Source organism: Neoarius graeffei, chromosome 17 (assembly GCF_027579695.1).
Source record: "Neoarius graeffei isolate fNeoGra1 chromosome 17, fNeoGra1.pri, whole genome shotgun sequence".
Lineage (NCBI taxonomy): Eukaryota > Metazoa > Chordata > Actinopteri > Siluriformes > Ariidae > Neoarius > Neoarius graeffei.
In genome coordinates this window covers 70,718,343-70,735,395 of record NC_083585.1, presented here as the reverse complement: position 1 = coordinate 70,735,395, position 17,053 = coordinate 70,718,343, and the positions used below count along the sequence as shown (strand labels likewise).

The window sequence follows — 17,053 nt, the reverse complement described above, 5'->3', positions numbered from 1 at the left end:
CTGTGCTCCGATCACTTCGAGGAGGATTCATTTTTGAAGAATCCCCATCTGTTGGGGAGTTTAGGTGTCAGTGTTGGACAGAGAAGCTCAAACCTGATGCTGTTCCAACAAAATTCGAGCACAAACGCAAGGAGTCAAAGAAGAAACAGACTAGCAGCGCTCAAGCAAAAAGGAGAAGATTGGAGGTAAACATTTTTACCTTTGCTTGAAATTTTTCAAGTAAAGAATCCTGAGGGATCCTGTACAATCATTGTGGAAATGAGACACAAGGAATATTTCCTTGTTTACAGTAGGCTATGAATAGCATAATGCTTGTACAGTGGTGGGCAAAAGTTTACATACCCCAACAGAATGTTTCGTTTCTTGCCTATTTCTAAGAGAAATTGAATGATAATACAGAAAAACCTTTATTTCACTTGTGGTTAATGGTTGGCTGAAGCCATTTATTGCATTCATTACTGCGTTTACTCTTTGAAAACCATGAAAACAACAAAAACTACCTAAATGACCCTGATCAAAACTTTACATACCCCTGTGAATTGGCCTGAAAACCTGTACACAATTTGACATAAACAGGACTGAATGGCAATTAAAGGCAACTACCTTCACCTGTGATCTGTTTTCTTCTAATTAGTGGGTGAAAATAAAAGTCAGTAAATTGCTGGACTTTTGAGAGAACCTTTTATCCCTCATCCAGTGCTGCGCGTCATCTTTGAGATTGAGCCATGGGAAAATCAAAGGAATTGTCAAAGGACCTGCGTGAAAAGGTAGTTGAACTTTATAAATCAGGGAAGGGATATAAGAAAATATCAAAGCAATTAAAAATGTCAGTCAGCACTCTTCAAACAATAATCAAGAAGTGGAAAGTCAGGGGCTCTGTAGGCACCAAAGCCCGTTCAGGTAGACCAAGAAAAATTTCACCCACCACTGCTAGAAGAATTGTGCGTGATGTAAAGAAGAAGCCCCAAATAACATCTGGTGAACTTCGAGATTCTCTGAAACAAGTTGATGTGGATGTTTCAAAGAGTACAATTAGGAGACTCTTGAGAAGAAATGGGCTGCATGGGAGAGTTGCCAGAAGAAAGCCCCTTCTACACAAATGCCACAAAGAAGCCCGTCTACGATATGCCAGACTGCACAGAGACACACCCCAAACCTTCTGGCAAAAAGTTGTGTGGAGTGATGAGACCAAAATTGAACTTTTTGGGCACAACACTAAACGCTACATCTGGCGAGGAATCAACAAGGCCTATGATGAAAAGTACACCATTCCCACAGTGAAACATGGTGGTGGATCTCTGATGTTTTGGGGATGTGTGAACTACAAAGGCACTGGAAATTTGGTAAGAGTTGATGGCAGGATGAATGCAGTCACTTATCAAAAAATACTGGAGGAAAATCTACACGCCTCAGCCCGGAAGCTGCGCATAGGATGAACTTGGACATTCCAGCACGACAATGATCCAAAACACAAGGCCAAATCAACTTGTCAGTGGCTAAAACAGCATAAAGTGAAGGTCTTAGAGTGGCCATCTCAGTCTCCTGACATCAACATTATTGAGCCACTCTGGGGAGACCTCAAACGTGCAGTCCATGCAAGACAGCCCCAGACTTTACAGGAACTGGAGGCTTTTTGCCAAGAAGAATGGGCAGCTTTACCATCTGAAAAGATAAAGAGACTCATTGACAACTATCACAAAAGACTTCAAGCTGTTATTGATGTTAAAGGGGGAAATACACAGTATTAAGAATTGGGGTATGTAAACTTTTGATCAGGGTCATTTGTGTAGTTTTTTTGTTGTCATAATGGTTTAAAAAGAGTTAACATTTTCTTGACAATAAATGGCTTCAGCCAACCATTAACCACAAGTGAAATAAAGGTTTTTGTGTATTATCATTCAATTTCTCTTAGAAATAGCCAAGAAACAAAACATTCTGGCGGCACGGTGGTGTAGTGGTTAGCGCTGTCGCCTCACAGCAAGAAGGTCCTGGGTTCGAGCCCCGGGGCTGGCGAGGGCCTTTCTGTGTGGAGTTTGCATGTTCTCCCCGTGTCCGCGTGGGTTTCCTCCGGGTGCTCCGGTTTCCCCCACAGTCCAAAGACATGCAGGTTAGGTTAACTGGTGACTCTAAATTGACCGTAGGTGTGAATGTGAGTGTGAATGGTTGTCTGTGTCTATGTGTCAGCCCTGTGATGACCTGGCGACTTGTCCAGGGTGTACCCCGCCTTTCGCCCGTTAGTCAGCTGGGATAGGCTCCAGCTTGCCTGCGACCCTGTAGAAGGATAAAGCGGCTAGAGATAATGAGATGAGATGAGACAAAACATTCTGTTGGGGTATGTAAACTTTTGCCCACCACTGTATTAATCTCATCTCATCTCATTATCTCTAGCCGCTTTATCCTTCTACAGGGTCGCAGGCAAGCTGGAGCCTATCCCAGCTGACTAACGGGCGAAAGGCGGGGTACACCCTGGACAAGTCGCCAGGTCATCACAGGGCTGACACATAGACACAGACAACCATTCACACTCACATTCACACCTACGCTCAATTTAGAGTCACCAGTTAACCTAACCTGCATGTCTTTGGACTGTGGGGGAAACCGGAGCACCCGGAGGAAACCCACGCGGACACGGGGAGAACATGCAAACTCCACACAGAAAGGCCCTCGCCGGCCCCGGGGCTCGAACCCAGGACCTTCTTGCTGTGAGGCGACAGCGCTAACCACTACACCACCGTGCCGCCCACTGTATTAATATTAGCAATAAATTATATTAGCAATATAAACAAATCCACGTTCTATTATTACAGGGATTGTGTGCCCCTGTGCGCATCAGTGGGGAACCCCATTAAATGTCCTGGTATATGTTATTATTGAATTGTTGAAAATTAGCCCTGTACGTTTCTCTCCAGCAGAAAAAAAAAAAGTATATTTAGAAAGTGGTTAAATAAATGAACCTCCTAAACATGTGCTCGGTTCGCAGGTGAACACAGAGCTGCTCCCGGTCTGTTTGGCTTAAATGACATGACGACGCCCCCTGGTGGTGAAAGTGTGTATAAGTGAGATGTAAACAAACCTTCGGAAATTGGGCAAAACAGTATATTTTAACCGTTTTATTCAATTTTAGGGTGCAAATTAGACACCAGGAAGATTGAATTCACTTTTTGGGTCGTTCTTCTAGACAATAAAGTTGATGTTCTACATTTCACCTCCGACCGTTGCCTATGACCTTTAAACCTGAGGTTAGTGATGTTGCAGGAGTTCTGATGCTCAGTGTCTGACAGGACACTCAGGGTGAGAGTCACACAGTGTGTACGTGGCTGAGGAGTGAATCATTTACTGACCGTTGGTGAAGTTGGTTAGCGCCTCCCACAGGTGCTGCACTCGAACATCATTCTGCTCCAAATCCTCATAACGAGCTGAGAGAGAGCAAACACCATCACAGTTACAAACATCTCACACTCAGATAAAATAATACAGTTAAATCAATCATTTTTAAAGGCTGGTAATAAAGTAATATCGGAGTTTGAATGTCACTTTTTTTTTTTAATAAATCAGTGGGGCGGCACGGTGGTGTAGCGGTTAGCACTGTCGCCTCACAGCAAGAAGGTCCTGGGTTCGAGCCCTGTGGCCGGCGAGGGCCTTTCTGTGCGGAGTTTGCATGTTCTCCCCGTGTCCGCGTGGGTTTCCTCCGGGTGCTCCGGTTTCCCCCACAGTCCAAAGACATGCAGGTTAGGTTAACTGGTGACTCTAAATTGACCGTAGGTGTGAATGTGAGTGTGAATGGTTGTCTGTGTCTATGTGTCAGCCCTGTGATGACCTGGTGACTTGTCCAGGGTGAACCCCGCCTTTCGCCCGTAGTCAGCTGGGATAGGATCCAGCTCGCCTGTGACCCTGTAGAACAGGATAAAGCGGCTAGAGATAATGAGATGAGATGAGATAAATCAGTGACTCATGGTTACACCGACCACAACGTTTCCATTGAGGGCGTTCAGACTGCACGGGTTAGAGCTATCCTGGTGCAGACAGAGACAGCACCGAGGGCGGTAAGCGGAAAGAGGAGGGGCTTACCGTTCTTAGCACTGAGATGCACCTTATGGTGCAACCTGGACACATCTTCAGTGATGTGCCCGGGGTCACTGGGTGTTTCAGGTCTGACATCAGACACCCTCACCCGGGTGACCCAGCCAGGGGTGATCAGGCCCCGACTTGTGTCCAGGTAACGCACTACGCCACTCATCCCCCCCCCCCAACCAGAGCCAACGTGAAGCCTTTTCAGCAGCTTCCATGATGTTCTTCATGGCTCTTCGCCAGTGCAGTCCGCAGATCCCTACGAGTCCCAGGACCTGATGTAGAGACTGGCCTGCAAAGGCCCTGCAGCCCACTTCAATAGGCTCACAGTGGGCCTTCCACCCGTTCCTCTGACACTCCTCCACCAGGTCAGCGTACTTGGCCTTCTTTCGTTCTTGAGCCTCCTCCATCCAGATCTTCCCAGGGGACAGTTAGCTCAAGTAGCACCACCGGTTTGCTTGCCCCCGACATCAAGACCATGTCTGGCCGGAGTGTTGTTGCTGCAATAATGTCCGGGAATCTCAACTGCCTCCCAAGATCAACCAGTAATTGCCAGTCCCTTGCTGTTACAAGCAGGCCCCCCTGGGTTTTCTTTGGGGGCTGGGGCTTCTCACCTGCTCGAACAAAGGTGATGGTACACTTGGAGGGGTTTTGCCGCTTGCTGTTGATGCCAGTGCAGATGGTATCTGCTACTGCCCGCAGAACCTGGTCATGCCGCCAGCGATAACAACCATCTCCCAAGCCCTTTGAGCAGCAGCTGAGGATGTGTTCTAAAGATCCCCTTTTCTGGCAGAGCTGACAAGCAGGGGAGTCTGCCAGGCCCCAGGTGAACAGATTTGGCAGGGCTCGGGAGGATGTCATACACTGACTGGACTAAGAACTTGAAGTGGTATGACTCCACCTTTCAGAGTTCTGCCCAGATGATCTTACGTCCAGCTATATGCTCCCATTTGGTCCAGGCCCCCTGCTTGGACATGCCCACCATTCTGCTAAAGCGAGCCTCCTCCACCTCAGCACATACCTCCTCCTGGATCAGCTTCCACTTCTCCTTTCCGCTGGCTTTGCTGTAGCTAGGTTTTGAATTGCTACCCAGCCCGGCCCGACCAGTAGCCACCGTGCCCACCAGGGTGCTGTATCACAACCTTGCCTCCGCCTGTTCCACTGCATCCTGGGTGCGCCACTTCCGTCCTGTTCTGACCTCTACACCTGCTGAGGAGACCTTGGTGTCAGCAGAATCTCTGTAGAGCAGGACTTCTCTGGTTCGAGTGACCTTGAACTCCTCGGTCAGACTGCTGAACGGAAGCTGCAGCTTGTTGTCATGCCCGAAGAGTGCAATGCTGCTTAGGCTCTGTGGCAGGCCCAGCCACCTACATAGGAACTGACTAATCTTCCTCTCAAAGCCCTCCATGATGGTAATCCGGACTTCATTGACTTGCAGTGGCCAGAGGTGGTGAGGCAGGATGCCATGATGATAGATCCAGGCCTTAAACTTTCCAGGGAGCCCAGACTTGTCCACAGCCGAGAGCCACGTGAAACCCTGGTCTCATTACGACCAACGAACGGATTTGTCATCTGGACACTGGGGGCAGCCATGGCCTAAAGGTTAGAGAAGCAGCCTTGGGACCAAAGGGTCGCCGGTTCAATTCCTGGGACCAGCAGGAAAAATGTGAGGGGAGTTGAGTGAATGAACAGCTCTTTCTCCTCCCTCTGTATCAGGGCTGAAGTGATCTTGAACAAGGCACCAAACCCCCAACTGCTACCCGGGTGCTGTAGCATAGCTGCCCACTGCTCTAGGTGTGTGTGCGCGCGCGTGCGCGGGCGCGCTTCAGATGGGTTAAATGCAGAGGAGGAACTTCACTGTGCTTGAGCGTATGTGACAAAAATAAAGGCTTCTTATTTTTTTTATTTTATTGCGCTCTAGGCCATAATTATCAAAATGAAGGGAGAGAAGACGACAGCCTCCACGCAGCCTCTCCTGCAAGTAATGAGAAATGGTGAAAGACCAGCTCATGAAACTAATGTCGCCACCAAATCGTCACGCTGCCAGACCAGGGCGCAAGTTCACGTCAGGGCGGGCGGCCATCCCGACCATCAAGTGTCAGGATCTGTCAGTGTTTCAGCTGAATGTCGAGGGCCTCACCATCACCAAACTGGACATCATACGCCACCTCGCCAACTCCCACGAAGTTGCAGCCGTCCTCCTTCAGGAGACACACTGAAAAAGCAGACTTCCTCAGGTTGCCCGGGTTCCACCTCGCCGGCTCCATCCTCAGTAGGCAGCATGGGATGGCCATCTTTGTTAGGTCTGACCTCAGCTAGACAGACACAGGCCAACCTCCACCAGGCTCCAGCCTCGAGTGGATGTCCACGAGGATACAAACAACGGTTGTGAAATGTGTACAAGCCCCCACCATCAGTACTGTCCACATCAGACCTCCCGATTGCCCCGGCACCTGCCATCTACGCCGGGGATTTCAACTGCCAGAACACTGATTGGGGTTATACCCATACAACACCAGATGGTGAGACACTGAGTGAGTGGGCCTCCACCACCAATGCCCGGCTCCTGTTTGACCCCAAAGAACCATCAACCTTCTACTCCTCCAGATGGAACACATTCACCAACCCAGACCTCACCTTTGCTGGGTTCCACAGTAATGACCTGATGCCAGAGAGAAGGGTCATTGACAGGTTCCCCCGATCACACCACCGACCGTCTGTCATCGGAATTCCATCACTGGTGCAGCCGGTCTCGGGGAAACCTGTCAGGAGGTGGAACTTCCGGAAGGCCAACTGGCATGCATTTGCTGCAGAGACTGAGAGAACATCCACCAGTCTTCCGGACCCAGACACTCCTGATGTAGATGCCGCATATGCGGCCTACTGCGAAGTGCTGATAGGGGCAGCGAAAAAAATCTATCCCACGAGGCTATAACAAAAACTACATCCCAGGTTGGGACGAAGAGTGTAACCACCTCCTGCGAGCCCACCAGCAGGCTGGATCAAGAGCTGAAGTGGATGCAACAGCAATGGCACTTCTTGAGAAGCTGGATGTCACCCGCAGGGCCAGATGGATGGAGGTCGTCGAGTCGATTGACTTCACCCATTCCAGCCGTAAGGTGTGGCAGACCATTAATCAGCTCTCAGGTAGAAGTACAACATCCCCCAAGTGCCCGGTGACAGCAAACGCCATCGCAGCCCAACTCCTAAAAAATGGCCGCTTCCCAGGTGCAGATAAAGACTTTGCCCGCCTAACATCTCACGAGGTATCCACCCTCTCTCCAGGGCGGCCAGTGTTAATGCCAACCTGTCAGGGAAACTTACATCAACTGAGCTCAGGGATGCCATATCCAAACTCAAGCAAGGCAAGGCACCAGGCCCCGACAACATCCATCCTGAGTTTGTGATCTACCAGAGCGAAACAACATCCGCCTGGTTGTGCGCATTCTTCTCGGCATGCCTCCAAAAGTCCAAACTCCCAAGGACATGGAGACAGACGGCTGTCATAGCCCTGTTGAAACTCAACAAACCCCCGGATGACCCCAAGGCCTACAGGCCAATCTCGCTGCTCTGCGTTCCTTTTAAAATCTTGGAGAGGATGATTCGCAGCCGTATTGAACCTGTAGTAGACCCACAGCTTCCGAGGGAACAGGCTGGTTTCCGTCGGGGCAGGTCAACGGTGGACCAAGTAACCCTGCTCACGCAAGACCTTGAGGACAGCTTCCAGGCCAAAGCAAAAGCAGGGGTTGTCCTACTAGACCTGACCGCCGCCTATGACACAGTGTGGCACTGCGGACTCCACCTGAAGCTGCTGAGAACCATACCGGACCGTCATATGGTCAATTTCATCATGGAGATGCTGTCGAACCGCAGCTTCATCCTCCAGACCAGTGACGGCCAGCGTAGCAGGCTCAGGAGGCTGAGAAACGGGGTCCCACAAGGGTCTGTTCTTTCACCAATGCTCTTCAATATATACATCCTTGACCTACCTGCAACAACATCCAGAAGGTACGGGTATGCAGACGACCTAGCCATTATGCTGCAACAACCGACATGGAAGGCGGTGGAAGAGGGCCTAAACCAGGACATGGGCATCTTGGCTGCTTACCTTCGCAGCTGGCGCCTGCAGCTCAGCATTGGGAAGACGGTGTCTGCAGCATTCCACCTCTGCAACAAGGAAGTGACAAGGGAGCTGGAGATTTTGGTGAACAGCAAACCCCTGGAGTTCCAACAGGCCCCAAAGTACCTTGGCGTACGCCTGGACAGGACTTTGTCGTATAAACATCTCAAGGAAGTGAGGGTCAAAGTAACCTAAAGGGTCTCAACTCATCCGTCGCCTTGCTGGTACGACCTGGGGTGCCTCCGCAAAGGTATTACGTATCTCCACACAAGCCCTCGTCTTTTCTGCTGCTGAGTACTGTGCCCCAACCTGGAGCAGAAGCCCACACACCAAGATGGTGGATGCGGCCATTAACAACGCCCTGAGGATCATAACTGGCTGCTTGAAACCTACCCCCGTGTCCTACCTGCCAGTCCTAGCAGGAATTGCACCAGCCAGCCTACGGCGAGAGGCTGCCATCCTCGCTCTGGCAAGGAAAGCCCAGGAATATGATTGGCACCTCCTCCATAACACCACAACCATGGCAACACCTCCAAGCAGACTCAAGTCCCGCCATCCATACAACTTGGCAGCCCAAGAGATGCTCACTTCTATCCCAGAAGACCTGTCAACTAAAGCCTGGCTGGCGGCGGCATGGAAGCAGGAATGGGAGTCGGCAGGTCAGACATGTATACACCACTACATCCAGGATCCTGGAGATGGCGCTGAAGGAGAAGACCTACCTCGCCGGCAATGGACTCTCCTGAATCGCCTACGCACCGGGGTTGGCTGCTTCAAAGCCTCTATGAAGAAGTGGGGCCTAACAGACAGTGCAGCGTGTGAGTGCGGGGAGCCTGAGCAGACTGCCAACCACATCATAACCACTTGTCCCCTGTATAGACCACCTTCAGAGGAGGGCCTCTTCCGAGTGGGACCTGAGACGAGGGCATGGCTACACGACACAAAGCTGGACATATGATGACGATACACGAAAGAGCGAGAGATCGATCAAAATGAAAATAGAAAAATGCTTGAAACATTTTAGTTTACGCATAAGGAGTCTAGAATATATTAAATTTTCACTTTCTTAAATAACTGATGGAAAATATTGAACTTTTCCCCACGATATTCTAATTGTTTGAGATGCACTAATATTTGTATACATTATTACATATTTAATTTGTTTAACATCTGTTTAATTTTGTAATTTACTTTCTCTCCCTGAGTGTGAGTAACTGCAGATGTACTCAGTTTCCCCTCGGGATGATTAAAGTATTTGTGACTGTGACTCACTCAGGCGTTTGAGGGCCTCCACAGTGATTTCCGGATCGCCACACACTTTCTTCTCCACTTCCTGCCACGTCAGAAGATCCAATACAGCCTGAGGAACCACCTTCATCAGACCTGCCTGTATGGCAGCTATCTGTAATAATAATAATAATAATAATAAAAACAAGGAATCAGAATTCATGATATTCACTTCCAAAAGCATGACATTAATGAATATATAAAAATATAATTAAAAAGTATTATTTTTCTAATTTCCAGACAGAATAAAGGTGTCCAGTCCAGGTGTTAACGGATGTTCATTCCGGCTCTTGAGGTGTTTCTTCAGGTGCGTGCAGTACGTGTCCAGGTGTGTATGTAGGAATAACTAGTGGCCCTCTGGTGTGTACAGGTTCCCCCAGGTGTGTACAGACACGCCCACCTGTACTCAGGTGTGTGTCAGTATACTCAGTTCCACCCAGGTGGGTTCATGGTAAGTGTCCAGAGGCCCTTCAGTGCCTTCAGCTACATGTGTACAGGGTGAAGTCCAGGTGTGATCAGACATGTACAGGTGTATCTTCAGGTGTGTGTTGTACCTGTTCCCGACTCTCCTCCAGCCGGGCTTTCTGCACCAGGCGGATGAACTCCATGCGCTCTTCGTAATGCACAATGACAGAGCTTCCTCCAGGAATGAGCTCGACGAGGCGGCCGTCGCTCAGCGGCGTGCTGTACACCAGCTCCTGACCAAACTTAAACTCAAACGTGGCTTTGTCCATGTGCTCCATGGCATCTAACAGCTTCACCTACACACACACACACACACAGCCAAATCTGGACATGAAGACACAAAATCCATGTGATGCTGCAACTTTACACTTTATATCATTACACATTCAAAGCTCACAGTGCATTATGGGTCTCACACCCCCCCCTCCCTGCACTCCTCTCATACAGTAACAGACTGTAATTCAGTTGGGATGAAGCTGGATGTTTAATTTTCTCTGTGTTCATTACTTTGGTGTGTGTGTGTGTGTGTGTGTGTGTGTGTGTGTGTGTGTGTTGTAGAATGCTGCAGTGTTTCTGACCAGCACAGAGTCGACTGCAGGAAAATCTTCATTCCAGCTGATGGTTTCTCCGATGAGCTGCTTCCACACCAGACTGGGCAGCGCCAGCACCTGAACACACACACACACACACACACACACACACACACACACACACACACAAATAATATCACCTAAAACTATACAAGCTAAGAGTGAGATATCACTTTAAAAAAAAAAACCCAGACAGAAAAGCTATACAACTATAAATAATAAACTGAAAACTAAAATACTGTATGAGGACAGAAAACAGTCTAAAGCTTAACTGTAATTTAAAAAACATCAATTTGCAATTATTAAAAAAATACAAATTTTGTTTCATGTATATTATGTACTACTTATATAAAATATACGAATTTAATGACTGACGACTAATAAAATGAAAACATTTAACAAATGTATAAAATGCTGAAGGAGCAGAAACCAATAAAAACACTCCAAACCAAGAAGGAGACTAAAGTAAGAAATAGCTGATATTAATCCAACAGGAGACGGAGTTTAATACTGAGATTTTGGACACTGACTCCTGTCTCGGTGGACACTGACTGACGGACTCCTGACTTTTCAGGATGTTTTCAGGATGAATCGTGGAGGCGTCTGATGAAGCTGAATCCTCAGTGAGACACTGCTGAGGTTTGTTTAATTATAATTACAGAATAATAATACTGTAAACCCTGATGAACTGTACACTCGTTACTGCAATGTGAAAATAACGTCTCACTCACCAGGAAGTCTTTCCCCCGGAGTGCCGCGCCCATCAGCTGCCCGATCCACTCAAACTTCTGGAAATCTCGACACGACGGATTCGGCACGTAAAAATCTCTCGCCTCTCCCGCTCCCTAATGCAAACACACAAAAACAAAATCACTCCAATCACACAAACACACAGGTTTAGAAAAATAATCCTCATCAAGTGAGGAACAACATTAATAAGATACACTACAGGACCAATAATGTAACTTTACCGCAGCACATTTATATTTATTCCTCTTTTACTGCAGCAGTTTATCAAGAAATGTTACACAGCACACTGTTCTCTCTTTAGAGTTACATTTAATATGGTGGAACGTCAGTGAAGTCAGTTTTCACTGTTTAATATTGTGGAGCATCTATTAGTTCCTGTTCTCAGTGGCGTTACAGCAGCGATAAACACTCGTTCCCTCAGCAGGGTCTCTTTATTCTCACACACTGTTCCATCATGATCCTGAGAAACTGTACAGAAGTGTAAACTCCTCTGTGCTGAAGAGTCACAGAACTTACAGCTTCACCTCTGACTGATACACAGCGCTCACACTGGAGACTCCTTACACACACACACACACACACACCTCACAGAAAACTTCACCTTGTTAATGATCACACACGTTTTTAATCTGTTTATCAGCAGTGTTGCGTCTGCTGGACACGCCCCTGTGAATGAGCCGTTACTATAGCAACAATAACGTATCAGGATGAGAGCATTAATATGCACCTGCACTACAGTCAGAGCTGCTGTTAGAGAGAATTAACCAACACCTTCTGACCAATCAGAGTGCAGGATTCAGCAGTTCTGGGGTGTCGGTATGATTAATACCTGGTTGGAGGTTCTGGTGAAGAACGGTAGTGGAATTAAACACTCTGCTGAACTGGGACACAGTTCCTCAGACATGTCGGCGAGACTGTCCCGAAAACCACCACCTACACACACACACACACACACACACACACACACACTGTTTTATATACATGTCTGTGATGATGCATCAGTGTATATCATGATACCGATATCTGCAGTATTTATAGCGTGAGCGTTACAGTAAGGAGTCACTGTTCACGGAGATTCATGGATTATACCGCGAGTCTGATGAGCTGTGATGTGACGTTACCTTGATCGATGATTCCCTCTGCGATGAATTTACATTCCCACCACTGATCATGACGTGCAGGCCATCTACACCACAATCATCATAATTCACATCACACAGTGCTAGACCGAGAGCAGTAAGGATTAGAGCAGAGTGTACTCTGGAAAATCGTTTCAAATCAAGATTCATACCTGTAATCCAGAGTTTTCTCGTATTTATCGGATGGCTTCAAACCCTCGTACACCTGACACACGGAACAGAACACACACACACACACACACACACGTAAACTCATACTCATTGTAATGTTCTGGTAAAATCACTGAGGGTCAAGAAAACAAACATGAGATGGATTCAGAATCAAACAGTAAGCATTGAACTCTGATTCTGAATCAAATTCAATATCGGATGAAAATAAGACGGAGATTCAAAATTAAACTGAGAATGAATCTTGAATCTTTTGATTGAGAATCCAAACCACAAACAGAACCAGAGAGAATTGGACTCAAATTCAGACTCTTAATGGGAGTCTCAATCAGAACGCGATTCATAATCAGACACTGAATCAAATTAAGAATCAAATTCTGATGCTGAATTAGTCATAAATCGAGTCAGTTTCAAATGAAGAACCAAATTCTGAATCCTATTAAAAATCATGAATCAGAATCAGTAACAAATCAGGATTAAGAATCATACATCTATGTAAACTTGGGTCCTAAGGGTTGTCATCGCCGGGGTGGTTGTTGAGGTCTTGTCCTATCGGCCTATAAAATGCCCCAATGGCTTCGTGCAAAATATAGCCTCTAACAACCAAGTCCAGCTCCTGGCCTTCACGCAGCAGATTCATTTAAAACTAACAGGAGAAGGGGCGAAAGGCGGGTTACTGGAGCCTTAAAACCACTCTTCAGTCACTGTGTTCCATCTTCTTTCATCTATGACTGTCACCATCTACTGGTCTTTGTCTCCTGGTTTTTGTTTCAACATCCTTCAGTTCTCTCTCAAATCAACTTCATTGTGGTAGCAACCATCAGAACCCAGTTCCCTAGATGCTGTGAATTCTAGGTTGGTGTTAGGAAGGGCATACAGCCGTAAAACTTTGCTTCATTTGTTAGTCACGATAGTTTCACATACTATTAGAGAGTACGGGACACCTAGTGATGGGAGTGTCGTCAATGTTAGGGTGGGTGTCAGACGTGAGCACTGCCCGTTTGACATCCCGTGACCAGGTCAAAAATTCCGCACATCAACTTTGAATGTTGGGATCATGAGAGGAAGAAGCAGTGAGGTGGTGGAGACTATCTCTAGAAGAAAGACTGACCTCTGTTGCCTGCGAGAGACTAGGTGGATCAGCTCATATGATTGCTGGCAAAGACTCCACATACAAGTTCTTCTGGGTAGGAAATGATAAGGCATTGGTGGTGTGGGTATTCTGCTTGTTGAGAAGTGGGTGGAGCATGTTTTGGAAGTCAAGCAGGTCTCTGACAGAATTTGTGTTATCAAGATCAACGTTGGCTTTACCATCTTAACCATTTTCTCTCCTTATGCCCCTCAGGTGGGGCTGGATGACGGAGTTAAGGATGCCTTCTATAATGAGCTTTATTGTGCTGTGTCCAAGACTACTGAATCGGAGACCCTGCTACTCTGTGATGATTTTAATGGCCACATCGGATGCAAATCGGATGGCTATGAAGGAGTCCATGGTGGATTTGAATATGGTGAACGTAACCAAGAGGGAGAGAGGATTCTTGAATTTGGAGTGGCTAATGACCTTGTCATCTGTAACTCCCTTTTTCAAAAGAGGGAAAACCACCTTGTTACAGACCAGTCTGGAGTTGCTTCCACTCAGGTTGATTCCATCTTAACCAGAAGATACCAGTTCAAATGTGTTACCAACATTAAAGTATTTCCCAATGAAGAATGTGCCCTGCAGCACAAGCTACTCATTTGTGACCTCTCTCTCAAATTCAGTAAGAGGCGAAAGCATGTCTTTACTCCCAAGCTCCGCGTTTGGAAACTGAAAGATGCTAGGGAAAGGACTGATTTCCTAAATGCTGTGAAGTCTGAACTGAACGATAGTCATGCTGTCTCAGTGGAAGATACCTGACAGTCTTTAAAAGACAGCCTTCTGAGAATAGGGGATAAGGTCTGTGGGTTTACAAAAAGAGAGGAAACTGGAGAAAGCAGACATGGTGGTGGGGCGATTCTCTCAGTTCTGCTACTGAAAAGACACTTGTAAAAAGTTTGGAAAAGGGCGGTAGCAAGCAAGACTATCTGGCTGCTAAACGTATCGTGAAGAGAACTGTTCATGCTGCTAAAAAGAAGGCAGAAGCAAGTAGGTTTGCAGATGTTGAGGAAGGAAACAAGGACATTTATCGCATCGCCAAGTAGTTGAAAAAAGAGAATATGGATGTTATGGGTGAGTGTTGCATAAGGGATGATCAAGGACATCTCACTCACCGATGATACCAAAAAGAAGGCTTGGAGAGACCATTACAACCACCTTCTAAATGTTAAGTTCCCTTGGTCCTCTGAAGACTTACCACCAGCCAAACCAGTTGAGGGTCCCCCAATCTGGGTAACATCTGAAATGGTGGCAGAAGCATTGTGCAAGATGAAACCATGCAAAGCCCCCGGCCCCTCTGGCATCGTGGCGGAAATGTTAAAGGCCTCTGTGGAGGTTAGCATCCCTCTTCTGGCCAACCTTGCAAATGCTAACATTGCTGAGAAGAAAATCCCAGAGGACTGGAACAAGAGTTATATCATTAACCTATATAAAGGCAAGGGAGATGCAATGGAGAGGGGCAACTACAGGGGTCTTAAACTAACTGAGCACTGTTTGAAGGCAATTGAGAGTGGTGGAGAAGATAGCTCGTGAGTTGGTGGCCATCGATGAGATGCAGTTTGGTTTCATACCTGGCAAAGGGACAACTGATGCAATTTTCATTCTACGGCAGCTACAGGAGAGGCACCTCACCAAAGAAAATAACTTTTTTTTTTTTTTGCCTTTATAGATCTAGAAAAGGCTTTTGACCGTGTTCCTTGAAATATGCTATGGTGGGCGATGCGATGTCTTGGTCTACCAGAGTGGCTAGTCAGTACAGTTCAGGCCATGTATACCAATGCTTCAAGTAGAGTCCGAGTCAACAACTCCTTCAGTGACAGCTTCAAGGTTCAAGTAGGTATTCATCAAAACTCAGTGTTGAGTCCCTGACTCTTATCATCGTGTTGGAGGCTTTGTCATGTGAATTCCGCACTGGATGTCCATGGGAGCTGTTGTATGCTGACGACTTCATTATCTCATCTGACTCCCTGGAAGAACTCCTGGAGAAGCTGTGTAGGTGGAAGTTGAGATTGAAGTCAAAAGGTCTTTGTGTAAACATGAGCAAGACTAAGATCATGATGTCTTGGATTCGCTTAGAGACTCAGGCAAGCATCCATGCACCGTGTGTAGGAAGGGCGTTGGTAGTAATTCCATCTACTGCAGTGGGTGCTCGCACTGGGTTCATAAGAAATGCAGTAATGTACATGGCAGGCTGATCTCTGACCCATTGTTCAGGTGCAGCAGATGCCTAGGAACAGCTCGCCCCATCAATAGCAGGCCATGCGACCACGTCATGGTTGGTGAACACCATCTGGATGTGGTGGATTCCTTTTGCTACCTAGGAGATACCATCTGTGCTGGTGGTGGCTGTGAGGCTGCCACATTCACTAGGGTGAGAGCCGCCTGGAGCAAATTCAGGGAGCTGCTGCCTATGCTGTCTTGCAAGAGCTTGTCATTTCAAACACGGGGTAGGGTGTATGGTAGCTGTGTTAGGGGTGCCATGCTGTACGCCAGTGAGTGCTGGGCCCCTAGGAAGATCGACATGGCAAGGCTGGAGAGAAACGAGTAGGTGATGCTAAGGTGGATGTGTGGTGTCAAACCTGATGATGTTACCAGCATGAGTGACCTACGCGCAAGGCTTGAGATGGTTGATCTCGTGACTGCTATCAGATGTTAGCAGCTGCAGTGGTTTGGACATGTAGAAAGGGCTGAGAGCTGTATTAACACCATAAGGAACATCCAGGTTGATGGGCAGCAAAGAAGGGGTAGGCCACGCAAAACATGGTGCGAAGTGGTCACAAACGACAGAAAGGTGACCAACCTCACTGCAAATGACACAAGGGACCAAACAGCATGGAAAACGACGGTGAAAGCCTATCATGCAACGTCACACCCGCCAGCTGGTGGAAACTGATGTTAATGGATAGCGAGTGAGTGAACCAAGATAAAACACTATATAGCGCGCATGTGTGTGTTACCTGAGTAAAGACGGCATGTTTGCAGCTGGGGTCGAGACTCGGGTTGTCACGGTGCTCCATGGCCAGGCGGCGGTTGATGTAGAGGCGGGGCATGAAGCTGGGTTTACTGGACTCCGAGTCCTTCAGACACTGAATAATGAGAGCCGAGCGACGCTTCGACAGCAACAGGAACTGCTTTATATTCTACAGGAAGTTCAATTAATAATAAAGATCAACAATATTAATATGACTTGCTGCATGAGCTAAAATTATTACTGTATTAATGCCGTGAGTGTGTAAAATAATCTATATAGAACAATGAATCATTTTATTCAATAAAAACAGCTGCTGAGTTCTGAACTCTGATTGGTCAGAAGGTGTTGATTAATTCTCTA

The 17,053-nt window shown here is 47.2% G+C and overlaps 2 protein-coding genes across 4 annotated transcripts in view; both read right to left on the bottom strand.

The window, feature by feature from the left end:
* The window catches only part of rps8a (ribosomal protein S8a), a 403,017-nt gene that overhangs the window by 51,934 nt on the left and 334,030 nt on the right, over positions 1-17,053 (bottom strand). The window lies entirely within an intron of this gene.
* Positions 1-17,053, bottom strand: part of hectd3 (HECT domain containing 3) — a 38,982-nt gene that overhangs the window by 1,252 nt on the left and 20,677 nt on the right. For all 3 annotated transcript variants that reach the window (XM_060897957.1, XM_060897958.1, XM_060897959.1), the window contains exons 10-18: positions 16,680-16,862; positions 12,572-12,624; positions 12,402-12,466; positions 12,110-12,213; positions 11,262-11,375; positions 10,519-10,608; positions 10,030-10,236; positions 9,461-9,590; positions 3,342-3,416 (exon numbers count right to left, since the gene is read on the bottom strand). In XM_060897957.1, coding sequence (XP_060753940.1) covers positions 3,342-3,416; positions 9,461-9,590; positions 10,030-10,236; positions 10,519-10,608; positions 11,262-11,375; positions 12,110-12,213; positions 12,402-12,466; positions 12,572-12,624; positions 16,680-16,862 — 1,021 coding nt within the window. The remainder of the gene's footprint in view (positions 1-3,341; positions 3,417-9,460; positions 9,591-10,029; positions 10,237-10,518; positions 10,609-11,261; positions 11,376-12,109; positions 12,214-12,401; positions 12,467-12,571; positions 12,625-16,679; positions 16,863-17,053) is intronic.